The sequence below is a fragment of the Xenopus tropicalis genome, chromosome 3 (genome assembly GCF_000004195.4).
Source record: "Xenopus tropicalis strain Nigerian chromosome 3, UCB_Xtro_10.0, whole genome shotgun sequence".
NCBI lineage: Eukaryota > Metazoa > Chordata > Amphibia > Anura > Pipidae > Xenopus > Xenopus tropicalis.
In genome coordinates, this window is record NC_030679.2 from 104,423,549 (window position 1) to 104,445,572 (window position 22,024).

Consider the following 22,024-nt stretch of genomic DNA (forward strand, 5'->3'; position numbering starts at 1 on the left):
CTGGTAATGTATTCATAAATAACAATTTGGTTGAATTCCTCGGAAAACCCTCTCAGATTTAATGTGTTAACTTATCACTGTTTTTGTAACATTTCGTGCGTGGTTCTTATAGAAAATACACAGCTGAATGTAATTGGTGATTTTTAAAAAAAATAAAAATTATATATATATAACGTGTACTGCAGACAACAGCACTGGGAAATATTAGGGCCAATTTTTTTTTTTTTTTTTTAAATAAAGCCCTCCAACAAAACAAATATATATATTTTTTTTACCCAATGTCTTTACCTTTAACCACCTGTGCATTCCACAACAGCTGAAATGTTTTAAAGTAGCGTGTTCCAGTTGACTGCTGCAAAATTCTAGCCTTGCGCAGTACAGGGAAAGAAGAGCGGTTTATATAGAGAAGCAGGCCTCCCATTGCCAGCAGAATTTGCTTGGTGACCTTGTTCTCGATTCGGCTGCCCTAAGGGTGGAATCCAATATACAAGTACAATTAAGTCATTCATTATAACAGTTTTACCGTATGCAGATTTCTAATTAATGTTGAACAGCTTAAAGGAGAGGGTAATCGTTTACTTGAAACCCCCAGGTGGTGTTCCTTTTAGGAGAAAATTGCAGGGGCAGTGGTGTATTCAAGCAAACTTTCCGTTTCCTCCTTCAGTCTTTGCACATGCATAGTAGAGTGAAAAGCTGAACTTTAATAAAAGCAGGCTTTTTCACTCAACTGCACATGTGCAAGCCCGGGATTGCTACAAAAGGAGAAGGGAAGAAGGTTGATTCCTTGACCACATTGACACATTGACACAGGTAAGCAATTACAATCACTGGGGGAACCCTAACATTTGGCACCCCTTAGTGATTAGAATTTCCTTCTACTTTAAAGCAAAGGCACATGCTAAAGCCACCATCATACATAAATAAATACAGTATACTGAATGATTAGACTGAATATTGATATTATACTTGGCTGTCAGGTGGCTTACCAGCAAACCATCCTGCAGTTTGGTTGTCACAATAGGGTTCTTAGTTTCAGACTATGCATCCTCTCCTGTGTACAAGCGGGCAGTGGGATTAGCTGTAGTGGTTAGTACTGGAGTCACACAAACCTCAGCTCAATTCAGTAGAAAATGTTATTATAAAATATACATTTGTGAATAGAAGATTTCCTTTCCAGGGAAGCAGTCAAATATATCAATCTTACAAGCCAACAATTGTGTTAAAAACACAGGCTTTCTGTCACGTGATCTTGTATTACAGCACTGTGGTATATGTCCTGTGGTTGTGTTTTATACTAACCTGTAGCCTTTATGCACAAACCCCCCGAAAGAACTGCATAAACTTCAGGTAGTGACCTTCAAGTTCTGGTACAGAAGCTAAGGCCTACGTATCAAATCAGCTAAAAATAGGAGCCATGTGATATGGAAGCAAAATAAAACTGGCAAGCACAGTGAAGTTCATAGAAAGTGACTTAAAGGGAAATGATAACATTATTATTAACAAGTCTTTATAATGCAGATTACATAAAAACACAGACTCATATAGGAGATAAAAAGAGCCACACACATAAAAGCTTGCAATCTAAGGGATGTGAGACATTGGAGCAGATTTATCAGAATGTGAGAAAAAATCACCATTTTTCTATTCATTTTTATTAGATTTTTAGAAGCATACTATCATTGGGTGAAAGTTAGAACTCACCATTTGATAAATACCCTTCTAAAAATCCCATAGGAATGAAAAGAAGGTGGGTATATTTTTCCGTGGTGAGTGCTAATCTTACGTAAATCTGCCCCGTGAGGTGTGTGACTGGCCAAGATAAGAAGTCAGCAAAGATGTGGCACTAAATATTGCAGCAACTTTAACTGGCAGCAGATATATTATATGTTTATCTATATTCTACTGAGTGACTCCTGGATAATCCACAAGCATGGCATGCTCATTAACCCTGTCAACTCTATTGTCGACACTCAATATTGGCAATTTATCAATTTATCCAGCAGGCTTTGTCAGCTCATAACCTTCAAAGCCCTCCATTCCTCTGCATCTCACTTCATCTCATTTCTTGTGTCTACACACATTCCTTGCTGAAGCCTCTGCTCTTCTTAGAGCAACCGCTTGGTTGCACCCCCCACTACTACTGCTGTTTCCTGCCTTAAACCCTTCTGCTGTGCTGCTTCTTATATTTAGAATGCTGTCCTTGAATCCCTCTGGATCCTTCCTCAGTCTCTTTAAAAATAAACTCAATGGCGGTTATGGTGAGCAGTAACACATAGCAACCAAACAGCAAGCAGCAATTAATGGAGACCTGTTTAAAAGCAAACTTATTGGTTGCTATGGGTTACTGCTCCTGGGCATTATTACATATGGGTGACAGACTATATCTTGGGGCACTCGCATAGCATCTGAACTGAGAACTGCCACTTATATTGCAGTGTCAATCACTGTAACCTGCTTAATACACTCCTATTTGTGTGTAAGTTACCCTTCTATTTAGATTGTAAGCTCCACAGGGCAGGGACCTCCATCCTCTTGTGGAATCTTTAATGCAACTGTACTTGCACTGTGTATTTATTTATCTATCTATTATTGTAATAAGGCCCTGACTACTAATTTATTGTTCTGTTGTACAGTGCTGCATACATAAGTAGTGCTATATAAATATATACATACATAACATATACAGGTCCTCTAAGGGACCTTTCTCAAGGCAACATATTGTATTTACCTACATGTACATTTATGATTGAAAATCACCACCACCAAATACAGAAGCAATCCAGCAAGAGCCTAATTAGAGCCAATTTGCTATCTTAATAGCAAATTAAGAATTTTAGAATTAGAATTTAGAATTTTCTCTTTGAACACTATAGTTCGTAATTGGCTAAAAAATGAATTTCTTTTTTCCTGACAGAGATTGAGAGAGAGATTCACTGCAAAATTGTAAAAAAGTTTGCTCATCCCTACTCTTTGATATTCTTTTTAACTCTAAGGGGCTGATTTACTAAGACACGAATTCGAATTGGAAAAATTCCGATTGGAAAACGAACATTTTGCGACTTTTTCGGCGCCTTTTTTCGGAAATTGTTGCGTCTTTTTCGTTACCAATACGATTTGCGCGTATCTTGTCGTGACTTTTTTGTATTGAGCGCTCGTAAGCGGCAGGCGAAACTTTCAGACTTCGCAACATTTTGTGCAACTTTCGGAATGGCTACGAAAAAGGCGCGACTTCTCGCGCAAGTTTTAACGCTACGAAAAAATCGGCAGATTTTGCGCAACATTCGGAATGGCAACGAAAAAGTTGCGATAATTTTCCGAAAAATGGCCAAATACCGATCATTATGAAAAAAACGCAATCGGACGCCATCGGCCCGTTCGTGGGTAAGTAAATGTGCCCCAAAGGGTATAATATCAGGGCCAGAAGCTTAAATGTTACCCATTACCGACTACATAGGAAAGAAGACCACAACTATAGGTATGATGTTCGATTGACAGACTTTAATAATAGACAGCTACAGTTATTTTGTTGATGCTTATATCATCCATTGTGATAAAATCCCTCCACAAACACATCATAGTACTGATATCTCTAACAAGGAATTCCCAGCCACCACATTTAGGACAGTTAGTATATTCCTTAACAGCCATGCCTTTCCTCAGGAGTTGTACAAAATCTCTCTCCCTCAGGAACTGTTTCATACTCTACTTCCTACTTCCTGGGCAGAAAGCTCCACTTACATTACACACAGCCTCTGTAATCCTTCTCATATGCTATGGGTATATATATATATATATATATATATATACACGAGACCTGCTTAAACTATATATATTTAAACTTTCTCAGCACTCCTGAAATATAAAATGGCATAAATGCATGCAAAGAAAAAAAGTGGATTTACAATCCTACAGGCATTGAGGGAAAATACCTGCACTCAGTTGAAAACAGGACACATTTGGTCACATCTTTTGTATAACCATGTATAAGCTGACTCGCCCCAGTGAGGCAGTGCCCTTTGCATCAGTCCTAGTTTAAAAGCAATGCATCCATATCTAGGGTTGCCACCTCTGCCGGTGTTTGCAGCTTGGCAGGGGCCATACAGTTGATGTCACAGGGGTGGGGCCATGATGCCATTGGGCAGGGCTATGAAGTGGCGATTGGTCAATCTCAGTGAGTCCTGCCCAGTTTTCCTAATTGGAAAACCATGCAGGGGGTTTTGACCTGGACAGCCCTTCAGAAAACCGGACAGGTATTTAACCCTCTTAAATACTGAGCTATTGGGCAGTCCTTAAAGGAGTGGCAGTAATGGGAGAGCTAACATTAAAGGAGAAACAACCTATATGCTATATATACACATTCAATGGTAATCACTCATCCTACAATTCAAAGGGTTGTACAAACATACATAAGAATGTTATATATATCGCTTGTGGATTCACAGGTAGAAAAGCTGTGCTCCAAATTCCAACTCTTCTTTAACCTCGGCCTCCCTGATCTCATTTTCATACAACATTACCCATTTTGCCTCCTCTCTCTTATGTTCATGTTGCCATTCACTCTTCTTTTTCGCAATAATTTTGTTACCCCTTCTCCATTTTTCCTTATAAGTTCCCTGCATCTATTTAAATTGATCAGTGTGTTCTCCAGTGTTTCTATATGTAATTAAATATAGAATTCTTGAAAAGTGTTATTGTACAATTGGATACAAAAGGTGTTTAGCTAGGCATCCAATCAGAGAGATACAATCAATCACTATATGGGTAACCTATTAATTCTTATATAATATAGGTCTAATAAAATTTGGCAGCCAGGTCAGTGTGTTTAATTAGCAACTATACAGGGAATGCAACAGATTGCTTATAAAATGTGTCATACAACATCGCTATGATGTTTCGAGTACAAATAGTTCCACATTAGGCTGCTGTATAGCATATGTAGCAACCAAACCCTATGAGACAGCCAGCATATAATACTGACGCCATGGGATGCTCCAACTGGTGCACAATGTATTCCTCTAACTTGCTGAAGCTTACTCCCACAGTGAGTCAATGCAGGTAGCTGGGAGATCTACACTTAAATTTACTCTTCCAGGGGTGGCACCTGAGCAAAATGGTGGCACCATAGGGAGCTCCATACTACCATTAGCAAAGGTTAACCTAAAGAATGGTTACCTTGATAACATAAATTTACTTTTAATGTCTAAAATCAAGCTACACTATTATAAATTATTATTATATTTATTATTATAATTAGCGGTTATTGTCATCTAAGGAAAAGTAAGATTGAAGGTACGGTGCTTTTAAATAATATTGAGGGAATATTGATTGCTGTGTAATTATACTAAAGACCATATACAAGCGACCACTCCTGGTAACTGCTTGCATTTTGTGTAGCTTTGTTCATCACCGGGGGGCTACAAGTACTGATTGTAGATATAATCTTCTGCTGGAAGGACTAAGTCTCTGTCAACAAAAAATGTTTACTGAAAGGATCCTTTAAAAAATATCCTCTTCTGACTTATTTATTGACAATAAGGGTGAAGACACAAGGAGCTACTAGTAGCAGCTACTTGTCATGGTCACAGAAATAGACAATGCTGACCGTTTACTGATATTGTCTCTACGTGTGTTTTAGCAGAGGCAGTTCTCAGTATTTACTATGGCAGGGTATTTTATGGCGTTTAGTAGCTGTGACAAGTAGCTGCTACTAAGTAGCTCCTTGTTGTCTTCACCCTCACTTTTCAACACACATCGTAAGGCTGAGTCATACGAAGGAAAAGCAGAAGAAGAAAAATACATTAACAACAATTAACAAAACACAAAAATGTTTGGCAATGGAGTACTTCATAGTTACCCAGCCACTTTCTAAAACAAAATGATTGGGAGCATACTTTTTGGTGCTGGTACTGCTAAATTTTTCTACAAAAGGTCCCAAAAAATTAATACAGGTATAGGACCCGTTATCCAGAATGCTCGGGACCAAGGGTATTCCGGATAAGGGGTCTTTCCGTAATTTGGATCTTCATACCTTAAGTCTACTAAAAAAAAAAATAAAACATTAATTAAATACAATAGGATTGTTTTGCATCCAACAAGGATTAATTATATCTTAGTTGGGATCAAATACAAGGTACTGTTTTATTTTTACAGAGAAAAAGGAATGCAATTTTAAAAATCCTAATTATTTGATTATAATGGAGTCTATGGGAGACAGGCTTTCCGTAATTCGGAGATTTCTGGATAATGGGTTTCCGGATAAGGGGTCCGATACCTGTACTATATTGTGATAGTGGTAAAGGAGGTCAAATTATTACATTTAATTTGTGAAGCTTCTATGGAAAAAACATTTTGACAAAATTCACTCTAAAATGGAGGAAATCTCCAAACACTTGAATCATTGCTGAGCCCGGCTGGGTAGATGCAATAGGCAAACTGGCCAGCCAGACTAGGGGAAGGCAGACAAGAGGTACATGCCTTGCCCCCCCCCCCCCCCTCCAATCCTTCCCATGCAAGGTTCTCCCAACAATGGTAAAGGAGAGAATATGATATTTTAAGTTAGTCATAACTGTCTGGAATGCTTGACATCTCTCAATGTTATTGAAGCTTTTCTTTGTGTTATGGTGGTGGGAGGTTTACTCCTTACAGGTGCTCCAATATATAGTGGGTGCAAGGCCTCATCTCGTTCAAGGAAAAAAGGAGATTCAATTGTTACAACATTGTGTATTTTATGAGGTATGTATTAATACTCTGTTAGTATTAAGTTTTGTGTTTTACCCAGTTGTGCTAAGAACCTAATTTTTATGCTCATCTCTGTGAAATACCTTAAACCAAATATGGAAAAATGTTCTCAATTCAACACGCTAAGGGCTTTGACACACGGGGAGATTAGTTGCCGCATGGGATGGCATACACGGCAGCGCGATTTGCCGGTTGCCGAAGTTTCCTCTCAAGGTAACTTCGCCAAAACACGCCGCAGCGTATGCCATCCCACCGGCGATTTACATTCTAGCCGGTGGGATGGCATTTCGGGGAGATTAGTCGCCCGCGACAAGGAAGATTTACCCCGTATGTCACAGCCCTAAGCCAAAATAAAACCAATTCCTTACAAACCATTTCTTGAAAATGAACCATTTTTTTTTAAAACTAAATAGATTAAGTGCAGATGAGGCAAGGATTCAAGAAACTCACCTATTTGATATTGGTTTAATTGAGCACCGGAATTGATTCAAATGTCGCCTTATTATCCTTTGGAAATTTTGAATCCAGCATTGTGGTTGAAAATTGTGCTTGGGTGACACCCCAACTACTTCTATTTTACTACTAATTAGTAGCACATTGTCAACAGTAGGGAGGGGCCCCTGCTTATATCCTCCTCTTCATGCTTTTATGGCAAAGGGAAGTACTTTTTTTTAAAGATGTTTAAATAAAATATATGTGATCTTATCTTTGATGACAAGTGGCCTTATAACTACTGAGGGAACGGTTTCATTGGTTTCATAAATGTTATATAATGCTCCCTGGTAGTCAGGGTATTGTTTTTCCTTTTTGCAGTGTATTCAAATATATAAATAGGCCCTTATCACCTTTATTAATTAGAGCTCTATGTCTACGGCTAATGCTGACAGAGCGAGTTAATAACCCACAATAGATCTCTGCTACAGTGGGCGACTGACAGCTCCAAAATGCCTTTCCACTGGAAACAATAGGAGTCGCTGGCGGAAAGGCGTTTGCATGACTTCGGAAAGCAAAGTTGCCTGCAGAAGGAAAAGCGATGCATTGGCCTTTCCACTGGTGATGCATATTGGAAATGCCTTTCGTAGCAGTTAGCCGCCCGCTGTAGCAGAGATCTATCACATGTGACTAACTCGCTCTGTCGGACATTAGCTTAAAAGAGCAACTACAAAGTATTATGGTTTAATAAACCACTGTACATCCTGTGCAAGGTTACCATATTTTTATAGAAATCTGTGATGCATAAGAACGATCGCAGTAACTCTATTTTTGCCAGTGAAACAATTTGGCAATGTTTCTTCTTTAGTTCTTTACTCACCATCACTTTCTATAAGAAATGGGAAATTAAGACAAATATTTAAAAAAAAAAAACTTAATTAAACTTTTTTTTAGTAAATTAAGATGAGGACCTCTATATAGTAGCCTAGAAATTGACAAGAATGTTATTCCAAATCCTTGTAATTAATTACATTAAACATTCACTATGGGATCATTCATTGGATAAAAGAGTGTTTCTAGAAGTAACTGCAAGAACCTGGTCTAATTACTTGATTTCTGAGACCCTACCATGTGATTTACTTAAATCTTTATGGTTATCCAATTATTCCCCAATTTTAAATCTTATTTAAAGTTATATTAAAAAATTGTATCTGCGAGAAGCCATGTAGTCTAAGGGGGCTTCTTTGAAGAAGGAATAAGATATATATAATTTTAGCATACCTTTGTAGCTTATTTTAGCAGAATAATTGCATTATGTGGTATTCCAGATGTTAAATGCATGTTTACTATAGTAATATAGTATATAAGGAAATCACACAACAGACAAAATTACTTAGAAACCGTATATTTGTAGAAAATATTTTGTATATAAATGTCAAATAAATTATTAAACAGTATGTACATATGTAAACGTTAAATATGTTACAAAAGAGCGCAAACTCTTTGGTATTCCATCATGCACACAAAGTTTTTGTCCTTTATAGCACAAAACAAAAGCCAGACATTGTATAGAAATCGAATCTAATTTATACAAGTACCTATGTCTCTTACTAAAATAATAAAGATTGATATTTCTAAATATATATATTTAAATATATATGTATACCTCATAAATGGAAATATTGTTTACCTTTTGTATATATATATAAAATAGTTAACCTTAAACCAAAGCTTGTTTTCGGAACATCAAATGCAAATATAGACAATAAGCGAACAAAACTTGAAACAGTAGAAAATTAGCAAATGATAAAGCTTTTTTTTGGACAGTTATCAAAGCTGTTTCACAGCAAAGTTGGTATGAAATTATTGGACCAAAAAGAATATATACATTCAGTATTTTTATTACACCATTCAGGTGTTTCTATATACAACATAGACTAAACTGCAGATCCAATCATTTGTGCATAGCATGAGTTGACAATCAGCAATTGATAAAGGAAAGTCGGGGGATGTATTATTCTGAGATGTCAAAAGTTATGGTACAGACAAAGAAAATCTGGTTTCAACATTTACTGCAGTGATCTAGTTTGTAAATCTATGGGCACATATTCATGCTGTGAACATTGTCTTCGCTGGATTAGTGAAGCAAAAGCAAAATCGCTCCAACTATACACATATCTATGGAAACCAATGCTGCTTGAGTGCTATATACACTCTTTCTAGTAAAGCACAACACCTCCACTTGTTAGACCAAACATATGAGTCAGAAACTGGGCATGTGCGTATTATGCCAAATCATTAAAATATATATTGTTATGCCAAATGTCAGAAACTGTCTAGAACTGGTTCCATTAACAAAAAAAGGTGGTTCAATAATCAGCTTGGTTCCAGTCTTCTAGAAGTTGGGCTGTAATATAAAATCAATATTAAACTGTAAACTATAATCCCCCTTCACTGATCAATGTAGGGGGATTGACACTAAAGCAAGGAGCGCTACAGCAGAGTTGTTGTGAGATGCAACAGCCTAAAAGCCACAGGCTGGTGGCCCTGGTTCAGTTTTCTATACCAACTTCTAGGCAACAAATTTAGTCAAAAATGAAATGGCAAAAAAAGAAAAATAACAGAAACCATGTACACAAGCAAATGAATAAGGAAACATAAGGCACTAAAAACATATTGTAAGCAAGATTTAACCCTTAAAATACATACCAAAAAATACAAAGAAAAATAAGGCAGATGAGCACCAAATAGCCTTGCTCTACTTAAAGGAACAGTTCAGTCTAAAAATAAAACTGGGTAATATAGATAGACTGCACAAAATAAAAAATGTTTTCAATATAGTTAGGCAAAAATGTAATCTATAAAGGCTGGAATGGGCAGATGTCTAACATAATAGCCATAACACTTCTTCCTCCTTTACAGCTCTCTAAGCCGTTAGCAGTCAGTGAGTTGAGGGGGGCATATGGGACATAACTTAACCTCCGCGCTCACAAACTAACTGAACAGTTAAGTCACATATAGCCCCCCCTAAAGTCACTGACTAACTAAGAGGTTAGAGAGCTGAAAGCAGTAGAGAAGTTCTGCCCATTATCTTAGAAACCTGCTCACTCCAGATTATAGATTAAAATTTTGCCTAACTATTTGTTATTTTGTGCAGGCTATCCATTTTTACACTGAACTGTTCCTTTAATATAAAAAAAAATAAGGTGGATTAATAGATCCAACTGAATATATACTGTGAAATATTCACTTTGTACAAAAAATACCATGTTTGCATTTCACAGTGTTGGTTCCAAATGTTTTTTTCTGAAATATATTTTCAGTTGGACATATTAGAGCACAGATAATGTTTTTATATAGTAAGTGACCATATGTGCATTATGCATAGCTCAACAAAATTACACTGAAAAATGCTGAAACATTTTCAAAGCTTAAGAAGTTTGTATAAAATTTGCAGATACCAGTTGTAAAACTGAAAGGAAACACTTTAATACGTGAGGAAATAAAGTAAGCTGCCATTAACTTACTGAGGCACTTTTCCAAACTGGCCAGTATACACATGCATACATGGGGCAGGGCGACAAGTGTATTTGCTGAAATGTATCTGTTTTCAGATTCTAATGGGGATTTGGTCCTAATATTTTTGGAATTTTTATACCATTGTGTTACTCTAGGGGTAGTCACTGAATTGCTTTTTTACAATTTTTTACAATTCAATTTGCAACAAATAAAACATTAAAGTGTTTATGGTATGACAGTAGTCATTTCAGTATGTATTCAGGAAGTCACACAAAAGCAGAACTAAAATAAATACAATAAATGGGCAACCCTGAGTACCTGGTGGTCTTGGTAAGTAAGAATGGGTAATTGATGAATGAAAACACACCCTGATTACAATCACATATAAAAGAGAGTGAAATATTAGAATCTGGTTATATATTACTGATGGCAACACTAGGTAAGTGCTGAGGTGCTTTTTTTTTTTTTTTTTTTCTGAAATGATCATGCCCCACAAGCTACACTCTCTCTCTATATATATTTCTTTAGAATGGGCAAGCCAAGCTCAATTAGAGCCATTAATTGTCACTTGATGTTTTTATAATACCTAGATTTACATTCAGTGTGTGCAAAAGGCTGACACGGAACAATGACATTCATACTGTGTAATTAGGAATGTATTAAGTATCAACCCTGAACGAGTTTGGATCCCATAATGCATTACAATGCTTGCAAAGTTTCTTTGTATATAAAAAACTGCAAGAGCCCATGCCAATCTATAAACTATTCATTCATAAGGAGGAATAGTTAAGGTTGTCTAATGAAAGTGCACTTAACATTGCTTTTTTAATGAATGGCCCTTAACAAAGTGATTGACAGTATCCTGCCAAAATGCAGAAAATTGTAGGACATTTCCCCATTAAAGCAAGGTCAATACAGCAACGTAAATAGCAGCAGAAGGACTGCAGTTTGATATAAGAAATCCATAAAATGGAAATATGACGGGGCTAGACTTACATACGCAATAGTAAAAAGATCTGGAATATAACAGTACAATATTTACAGTAGAAAATTGTGCACAATCTTGGTTGAGACCCTAACTCGAGGAAGCAAAAGTAAACATTCAAAAGAGAAAAGTCTGCTAGATTGTTCACTGCTGACATTCAAAAAACTGTTAAACAGTTGTAGGTCGTAGACAGAGAAATATAAGGTCTACAGTGATGTGTTATTGTTGTAGAACACCTGCATGTCTCTTTCACAATATGGAATTCTTTATTGTGATTCACTATTGATGATAAATTTGTGGATATTTTTTTTTTGAGGACGCTGGGTAAATTCCGATGATCTAACTGGTTACTTTAGCAGTTTATGTCATTCCTGGACACGCCATAAAAATCAAGTACTCCATATTCCTCAGTTTCGTAAGGCATCCATCACCATCCCCATTAAATGTAAAAAAAAAAAAAGTGCAAAAATATGGCCGTAGCTCAAAAGAAAACGTTTTGTAACAAATGTCTTCATACATCATAACTTGGAAGTTTTGTCACTGCTGAAACTGTTAAAATTTTCTGCTGTCTTTTTCCGTAAATTCTCTATCCAGCTTGTTGTTTTTGCCAGTCCTGAGGAAGCATGTGGGTTATTTACACGCATATTTTTACCAGAGGTAATCAGTTCTCCATAGCCTTCTTGATGGGAAAAGGCATAACCGGACCTTCTGGAGCTTGTTCTGTGTACCCTGCGCATACGATTCTCAAGAGGTTTGCGCCTCTTCTTTGCTTGCTGCAAATACCGAACCTAAAAACAGAAAAGAAACAGGAAGGTAGAAGAACTTGAAATTTTACTAGAATGCTGTAGCAGGATAAAAAGAGTTATTGCAACACACTGATTTAGTATGGGTGGTAAAGGTGAAAAGTACTGGCACTGTAAATGAGCCTGCTATATCTTACATGATAAAAATGGCAAACTGTATGTAATGCAGGTAGTTTTACACTGATTTCAAATATTTTAAAGACCCATTTTCTAAACTACTAGTAAAGTAGAAAGGGCCAGACCCCAACAGTCAACAGTTACCTGAAAAGAAACAAACTATATCAGCATCAAAACAAATAAATAGTTGTTTTGGACACACTACTACTTTGATTAGAAAATAAACTACAATAAATAACATCACTTATGGCACTTCTACGTATTCTAGAACTTAACACATTAAACACAAGAAAACAGAAAGAGAAGATAAGGTCTACATAAATACAGTTAAACCTCAGTTGTACACCCCCTGATTTTAAGGTTCCCACATTGCACACACTTTGTGGTTTATTTATTCATTTTTGAGTTTGTGCATTTGAACTTGTTTATCTAAATTGAATAAACTTGCACATTGAATAGTTGTTTATGTATTAATAAGGAAATGTAAATAAAAAAACTTGAATATCTTGATTTTTTTGATTGTTTATGGGCTCTAAAAACTCAAAAAAAGTTTAAGAAAATGGCTTGACTTTGCGTATGGCAAATCCCATTGCCTTCTCTAGTAACTCGCAAGCTTTTAGATGGCGAATTATTATATTCAAATAAATACCAGACATTTGAGTTTTCGAATCATAACCCGAATTCGAGTTTTTTTGCGCAAAAATACTCAAATCAAGAAAAAAAAAAAAATAGACTTTGATAAATCACCCCCTTTACTACTTTATAATGCATTTCATTTGGTGGTTTTCTTGGATTTTACATCAATAATTTGTCCCGATTTTCCCCAAAATGGCCTCTATAAATGCTATTTTAATGACACTAAGAGGCTTAAAATACTAACCACATGCACCTGGTCCACACATCATCTGACTGTCAGAGAGGTCTTGCGAATGCACCCCCCCCCCCCCATAGTGTAATATTAATGCTGCAATGCTTAACCCTTGTCATTAACTCCTGTGCTTAATATCCTTTGAGTACTTGAAAAATAAGTTGCTTTAATACATTTCCCCGTTTTACATTTTCCCAGACTTAATGCCATTTTTTCCTGGTCTTCTGAAAAACTAAAATGGGGGTCCTACTGTAATACATATTTTGTCTTAAAAACAAATTCAGTTTATATATTCCTTTATAAGTGTTTAATAAAGGTAAAATACACTCTGTTTTCTGTGAGATGGTAAGAGTACTGAAACAGACTTTCATGAGCATCATATTTTCATGTGAGCTTTCTTACCTTATCGCTTAATGTTGGACTTAAATCAGCCTTCAGAAACCGGAATGTAAGGACCGGCATGACACAAATCACAGTGGTCAAGAAAATGACAAGCCAAACACTTTTTTGACTTAATGAATTTCTGGCGTTTCCTGTTGACATAATATAAAGTGTATGCGTTATTTTTATCTCTACACATATATAGCACACACCAATATACTGATATGCAGAGAATAAGTGACTTTTACAGGGTGAGTCACCTCCACTACAGTGACTACATGTGAACCATTTCTCATAGTATGTGTATACAATGCACGCATGCACACACAGAGCAAATATTTTTACCATTTGACTGTGCAACAAGACATATCATGGCACAGTATTTATTTTCTTAATTTAAAATTTTCAGTTCAGATAAAAAAGTATGCTGTATGTATTTATAAAAATAGATAAATATACAGCACGTTCAGAGTTTATTGTGAAATGCTATTTTTCCGTCAAAAATTGTGGCCTTCCTCAGAAAATGTAAGTGTTCATGTATATTATTCTGATATTAATCACATTAAGATTTTATTTGCAAACATACCTGCAACTGTTTTTTTCCCTGGGGTGTGAATTAATTTCAAGTGTATAAGTATGTTCAGCTAGGTCTGGTCAGCAAAGTGTAATCCTGTCAGTTATATATTTCCCAGCTTCATGATTTTACTTGATTATAGGTGTATGTATCTACTGATTGACATAAGGGCAACTACAGAGTGGTATTAAAGAAGTCTGGATGCAGCCTTACTGGAAATAACACATTATTTCCACTACTTACCTACAAAAGGGAAATGGCTGGGGAATATATCAAAAATACCATCTCCGTGCATGGCAAATAAAATTGAAAAATACACAGCCAGGCTCCCCCAAATGAAAAAATGATTAATTGCCGTCCAGTAACTGGTGTCCAAGCCAATCTGCAGATGAAAATACATCATACTGTTAACTGGCATTTCCAAAATTTATGCTGTTCAGAAAATCAGAATGCATCCAAGTTCACTCTGGAATAGTAATATACTGTAAAACTGCAAAACACTGGGAAAGACAGCAAGAGAACTTGTTTCAGTCTGCTTATAATCATCAGTATAACCTAGGCATTACTTGGCCTGGGAAGATAAGTTGGATGTTATTTATCAAAGCAGCAGAGCAAGAAATGGGCCAATAGGGCAAGTGGTGAGGTGGAAGATAAAGATTAAAAGATCTAAGGAAATTAATATTTAATATGTTAAATGCAGGTTTATTAACAAAGTTTTCTAAACATTTACAGTCATGCAGAAAGTTAAAACTATGATATGATGTGTCTTTGTGTACCATATTTTTGGGATTTAATTTGTAAAAATTTGAATTTTCTATTTTTAAATGAAAGCTGTTAAACGGGTAATATTAAATGGGATTCTGTCATGGGAAAACATGTTTATTACGAAATGTATCAGTTAATAGCACTTCTTCAAAAGAATCCTGCATTGAAATAAGTTTCTCAAAAGAGCAAAATTATTTTTTTATATTTAATTTTGAAATCTGATTCTCTGCTCTGAACGTCAGTCACACTTTACTGCTGAGCTGCAAGTTGGAGTGGTATCACCCCCCTCCCTGTCCCCCCCAGCAACTGATCAGCAGAACAATGGGAAGGTAGCAAGATAGCAGCTACCCAACACCTGTATTGCTTAAAAAAAAAAAAAAAAAAAAAAAATGCTCCAACCTAGTGGTAGATATCAGAACAGCACTCAATAATAAAAAAACACTGAGCCAGAAGAGACAATAGGTTATCTAAAAGCAGTACTAATGTGCAGTGCTGGCTCCTTCTGAAAGCTGGCACTTACACAACAATATTACAGGTAACACAACAATATTACAAAAATACATTTCTAATAATTATAATATTTACAATAATTACAAAAATACATTTATTGGTTGAAGAATACATTTTTTCAATTGCAGAATCTTGCAATATTTTGCAATGTTAACAGTTTAATACAGTAATAAAAACTACTATAAAGAATTCCTTTAACAAACTACTCTGAAAACCCATTCCACTATAAAGCTTTAAGTGCACAGCACAAACCATGCCTCACCTGGACGCTGACAACTATAACCAGACTAGTAGCAACAGTAACAGCAAAAGACTGATAGTCAGCAATATGTTTTCCATCTTCACCAGCTGTGTTAAAAAATGCACCGAAGGGAATAAAGAACAGAGCAAAAGAGGTGTAAATCCCATGTGCAATACAAATAAAAAATCTCCGCTTGTTGAACAGGAGATTGAGCTGGCCTGGCTCATAAAGCTTTGTGTAGTCCATACAGTTTTGGTCATTTACATCCTGAAAAAAAAAAAAAAAAAGTTCAGAAGGATAACAAATAAACTTAGGGCTCTGGTACACGGGGAGATTAGTCGCCCGCGGCAAAACTCCCTGCTCGCGGGCGACTAATCTCCCCGAGTTGCCTTCCCCCTGCCATCCCACCGGCGAACATGTAAGTCGCCGGCGGGATGGCAGACGCGGCGGCGCGATTTCGCGCAAATCGCCGAAAAAGACTTGCGAGGCTTTTTCGGCGATTTCCCGAAATCGCCCCGCCGCGTCTGCCATCCCGCCGGCGACTTACATGTTCGCCGGTGGGATGGCAGGGGGAAGGCAACTCGGGGAGATTAGTCGCCCGCGAGCAGGGAGTTTTGCCGCGGGCGACTAATCTCCCCGTGTACCAGAGCCCTTACAGTGAAATAAAATGCCAACCTAAATAACCAAATACTGTACCACTGTCAATCTGTAATTAGGTTAGCACATTCAATAAAAGAGAAATACAGTGCCTTCAAAATGGACAGCTTTAGTCAGTCACTGTACCAGACAATCTCCAAGTGGAGGAGATCTTTGGGTTGTGTTCCTAAGACTACCTTTAGTGGTGTAACTACAGAGGAAGCAGACCCCATGGCTGAGGGGGGGCTGGACCGTGGGGTCTACATCCTCTATAGCTCAAAAAAAAAAAAAAAATCAACCCCTCCCTAGCCGCTCTTACCTACATGGTGTGACTGGCCGGGGAGCAGGGAACACGGAAGGGCGGACCTCTGGGTAGAGGAAGAGCCGGGGAGGTGTGCGTTGGGCCCCTCCAAAGATTATTTCAGTGGCAGGGGATGATGGGCACCGCATAGTTGTTACACTACTAACTACCTTTATAGTACCATACAATCTAGCTTCTCCCAAAGTAAAAACCTACAAGACTTTCTACTGAAAGAAGTAATTTGTGAATGCAGGCAGATATTTTCAAGTATATAGTTATGTAGATCACAGTACTGGGAGATTGCTGGAAACTCCCCTTAGAAATTGTATGCAACAGGGCAGCTTTATTGTGGCACCCTAAATATATATGTATGCAAGGGATTAAAATCACTATCTCTGTAAGGGCTGTGACACACGGGGAGATTAGTCGGCGCGCAACAAATTTTCCTTGTCGCGGGCGACTAATCTCCCTGAAATGCCATCCCACCGGCTAGAAATTAAACCGCCGGTAGGATGGCATACGCGGTGCCACGATTTGCCAAAGTTTCCTCTCAAGACAACTTCGGCTAATTGCACCGCCGCGTATGCCATCCCACCAGCGATTTACATTCTAGCCGATGGGATGGCATTTCGGGGAGATTTGTTGTGCGGTGACTAATCTCCCTGTGTGACACAGCCCTAAATGGTGAAGTTCATGGTTCATTAGTACAGCAATATCCTAAATATTTTAAGTCTTGTAATTAAAAAAAAAAAAAAAAAAAAGACTTCGCCTGAAATATACATTTTTCTTCAAACTGTTTACCTGGTCAAATAGCCCCATAGCCAGCACAGGTAGTGAAGTATAAACTATATTGAAAAGTGTTATAAACCATTGGTCATAGACAGTCTGTAAGAAAAAAACAAATGTTAATTATACATGCTTCCATAATGTGGCAAAGACTATGGGGCTGATTTACTAAGACACGATTTCGAATCCGAATTGGAAAAATTCCGATTGGAAACGAACATTTTGCGACTTTTTCGTATTTTTTGCGATTTTTTTCGGCGTCTTTACGATTTTTGCGTAAAAACGCGAGTTTTTCGTAGCCATTACGAAAGTTGCGCAAAGTCGCGATTTTTTCGTAGCGTTAACACTTGCGCGCAAAGTCGCGCCTTTTTCGTAGCGTTAAAACTTAAAAGGCGCGACGTTTTGCGCAAGTTTTAACACTACGAAAAAATCGCGACTTTGCGCAACTTTCGTAATGGCTACGAAAAACTCGAGTTTTTACGCAAAAATCGTAAAGACACCGAAAAACTCCCGTTTTTACGCAAAAATCGTAAAGACGCCGAAAAAATCGCAAAAAATACGAAAAAGTCGTAAAGACGCCGAAAAAAATCGCAAAATTACCGATCATTGCGAAAAAACCGCAATCGGACACATTCGGCCCGTTCGTGGGTTAGTAAATGTGCCCCTATGACTTGTCCCTTACTGTACTTGCAATAAAAAGAAATTTAAAACAAAAAATGATCTGTCATTTACATATTGCCTTCTGTATTTACTGCCGCTTCACTTTCATTTGTGCACTTCCTTGATATCACTGTATACTTCATATTCCCAAATGATAGGATGTGTCCATACAATAGCAGAAAACATAATGCAAAGTGATGGGATGTGAGATTTACTCATTGATTGCTTGCTCTTCAAAAAAATACAGCTACTATACTATACTATACAGCTATACTATATCACTCATATTCCCCCTTCTCTACTCACTTTCTATAATTGTGTAGCTTGTGCATGGGCATTAGGCCCCCCATTGTGGCACATGCAATTTTGGAATGATGCAAAGCTTGTATCCATAAATATAATTAGTCTATATCATGGTTTAGTAAATAAAAAAACAAGGTGGATTGTTATTTTTATAAATCTAAAATTAATTTAGCAAATATAACAGATTTAAGGTACATTTTCATTTATTGTGAAAAAAAGTTATTTGTTTGAGATTGTATTTCACATGTTTAAAAGCTATGCTGAAGCCTGTTTTTGCTTGTGTGAGTGCAAGGCTGTGATTGGCTATCCCCCTCCTACTGTGCTTCTGGCAGGGACCGTTAGGACACACCTACCCTTCATTTGAAACATGGACAGAGAATGGATAGGATCTATATACAGCTTCAATACAGGGGACATTTTTGCAGACAGTTTTCAATATTAGACCAATGTGAAACCAGCACCATATATTATTCATAATTGCCTACATTTATCTAATATGTCACCTTTAAGCACTTATGACCAGCAGTCGCACTAGCAGGTGGAGAGTACACTCCATGTGCCATGAGTAGAGAGTTTAACTTAAGTCTAAAGAATCCACTGATAATTATGTTCTTGCAGGAAACTTTAATCACCTGGGAGCAAATCTACAAAGTTTGCAATGGCAACCTACAAAAATCTTATTACTATTAAACCTACATTTTACATATAATTTAGCACACTTAGCATGTATGTGGAACAGTTGTGTTGAAGTGAAATGGATAAAATGAAAGGGTTTTTGATACTGTATTATTAAATCCACATTTTTCTTTTCCCATGATACACTTATTTGGGAAATCTGATATATAAAGGACATCACCTGTTTCTGGGAAAGATGTCAATGCATCAAAGCCACCATGGTTTAAAGATCAGTACAGCCACTTTTAACATGACTTAAATAAGGCATGTGCAGAACATTTTGATTATTGTTTTAAATAAGAAAAATATATATTTTATGTGTTATTTCTTGCACTGAAAAGACTGAATGCAGGTCATTCAAACTTCTTCACGCCCTCTGTATAAACAACCTCTTCCAGCTACAACCTTTTTTATGCTTTAAAATAAGCAATAACTTGTTAGTGGACTGGTAATTTGTAATTTGGTCCTGCACAAGCCCTATTCATTGAACTAATGCTGTAAAATGGTATTACTGACCCTTTAACAGCTAGACACAGGCAGAATATAAATGATGTGATCTTGCAGATTTATAGTTAGTTAAATACATTCCTAAATAAACCTCCAAGGATTACAGCCTATTAATTGGTTCCTCCCCTGGATAATTTTGTATTGCTGAATTGTGTTTGGCAGGTATAACCTATAAAGGGCACTGTGTGCTTATTAAATTTTATTTGCTTTTTTGTCTTTTTCATCTTTTTAGTAATGAAGTTTATTTTGTTAAAAGTATTTTTATTTAACACACACATTCAGTATGACATTTTAAAAGGGAAGAGATACTTTATTAAGAAGATTATTAAAAATCTTATTGCATGCACACCATGTTCCTGGTCACCATAAATGTATTTACTCATTTCGTAATTATTTAGGGGTATACTATATTATTAGATTGTGCCATGCAGTTGGCATATAGAGAAAATCTTGAAGGTAAAGATGTGTATTAATTTCTCTTTGTATTTGTCATCATTCATACTTTAGAAATGGTTCACTTAAATCAGCAATGTATGTTGTTATCTTCTGTCAGAGGATTCATGCTGGTAGGCTTGAGATTGCCCCTTTCTTCCTCTGGCATGAACAGCATATTTAAGCAGTTTTACTCCAGAGGATTATATTCTATCACAATACTGGCTTTAAGGACTGAATGACTGTTTTATAAGTATTTATACATGCCAGCTTGTGGGCACCTTTCTTTGGGCAGAGTTTTAGCCCATTCTTCCTCACAGAATTAGGGGATATTGCCTGCTTCAGGTCCTTCCTTAAACAACGTTTCCTAGAACAATGTTTCTATAGGATTAAGGTCTGGACTTTGATTTCCACCAATACTCTTCCAATAGACTTCTCCTGCCATGCACACCATTCTTGATCAGTGCTAGTGGTCTCATGAACACTAACATTCGTCAATTTAAGTGAGGCCTTATAGACAAGGGTTCTTTAAGATCGCCCAGAATATTAGACACCTTACTTGTGGTGTGATTTTTTAGACGACCGCTGCTGGTGAGGCAACATTGAGGTTAAATTGTCTCCATTTGTACAAGAGCTGCCTAACAGTGGACTGGGATTGAAATGCTACAAACATAGTTTTGTAACCTTTTCCAGCCTGGAAAACTTTTCAGAGGTACTCAGAAAAGCTCCTCTGTTAAAACCTGACTTGCATAATGATCACCCAGATTTCTACTTTTAAATATGGCAAACATCCCATGCACAAACCCGATTATCATCCCATTGACTGAAACAATGGGTACTAATTCCTTCCTTTCAAATAATCAGATAATTATCATGGTATTTAATGGTTATGGCTTTGTACTTTGTATATTATTGTAAGGAACCTAAAGGATATTTCAGTAGGAGTTTTTTCTGTATAATAAATAGCACTATAAAGCATGGTATCTGACAGGCAGTAAACCAGGCATTGTTATGACTTCTAAATGATATAACTATGCAGCTGCTTTAATAGACAAAATGACTCAAAGAATGGGTTGTTATATATAAGAATCTATAAATACAAAACATATTTATATATACACACTCATACACTAGAATCCCGGATTTGGTTTTGGATATGGCCGAATCAGAGCTGTTTTAAGCAACATCCAGCTGAATCCAAGTGCCTGGCTGAACTGAATCAAAACCCTTAAAATAATGTGCATGTGTTTCTTTTAACCCTTGCTTGCCCTAGTTTGCATATGCTACCTCCTACTAACCGGCCTCCCAGACTCCCACCTCTCTCCCATGCAATCAATCTGCTCCCCACTACATTTCTTCACTGGTCTCTCTGCATGTTCCATGGTTCCTCCGCTCCTCTCAGAGCCTCCGTCTTTTTACACCATCCACACCCACTGCGCTTTCTAGTCTTAAACCTTTCTATCTCCCTGCTCCTTACCTCTGGAACTCTATCCCTGAATCCCTCCGTAGGGAACACTCACCCACTCTCTTTAAGATAAGACTCAGATGCTACCTTCTGAAGCACTAAAACATTATTTTGCCTTCTGAAGCACTAAAACATTATTTTGCCCAGTCCTGCGCTTAAGGGCAAATTCCCATACCTAGTGCACTCTTACCTTCCAATTTGTGCATGTATGTTACCCAACCACTTAGATTGTAAGCTCTACAGGGCAGGGACCTCCTTCCTACTGTGTCTCATAACACATGGCACTTACTCTCTGTGTATTTATACTTATTTATTGTATTTATTAT

At 37.0% G+C, this 22,024-nt stretch overlaps 2 protein-coding genes across 4 annotated transcripts in view; both read right to left on the reverse strand.

The window, feature by feature from the left end:
* The window catches only part of LOC100490887 (NAD(P) transhydrogenase, mitochondrial), a 67,205-nt gene extending 65,824 nt beyond the window's left edge, over positions 1-1,381 (reverse strand). For both annotated transcript variants that reach the window (XM_004912605.3, XM_002936571.5), the window contains exons 1-2: positions 1,300-1,381; positions 289-466 (exon numbers count right to left, since the gene is read on the reverse strand). In XM_004912605.3, coding sequence (XP_004912662.1) covers positions 289-421 — 133 coding nt within the window. In that variant the 5' untranslated portion in view covers positions 422-466; positions 1,300-1,381. The remainder of the gene's footprint in view (positions 1-288; positions 467-1,299) is intronic.
* A 7,178-nt stretch (positions 1,382-8,559) lies between these two features.
* The window catches only part of atp8b4 (ATPase, class I, type 8B, member 4), a 116,793-nt gene continuing 103,328 nt past the window's right edge, over positions 8,560-22,024 (reverse strand). For both annotated transcript variants that reach the window (XM_002936572.5, XM_018092435.2), the window contains 5 exons: positions 17,672-17,755; positions 15,955-16,200; positions 14,661-14,799; positions 13,865-13,995; positions 8,560-12,462 (listed from right to left, as the gene is read on the reverse strand). In XM_002936572.5, the coding sequence (XP_002936618.2) occupies positions 12,193-12,462; positions 13,865-13,995; positions 14,661-14,799; positions 15,955-16,200; positions 17,672-17,755 (870 nt within the window). In that variant the 3' untranslated portion in view covers positions 8,560-12,192. The remainder of the gene's footprint in view (positions 12,463-13,864; positions 13,996-14,660; positions 14,800-15,954; positions 16,201-17,671; positions 17,756-22,024) is intronic.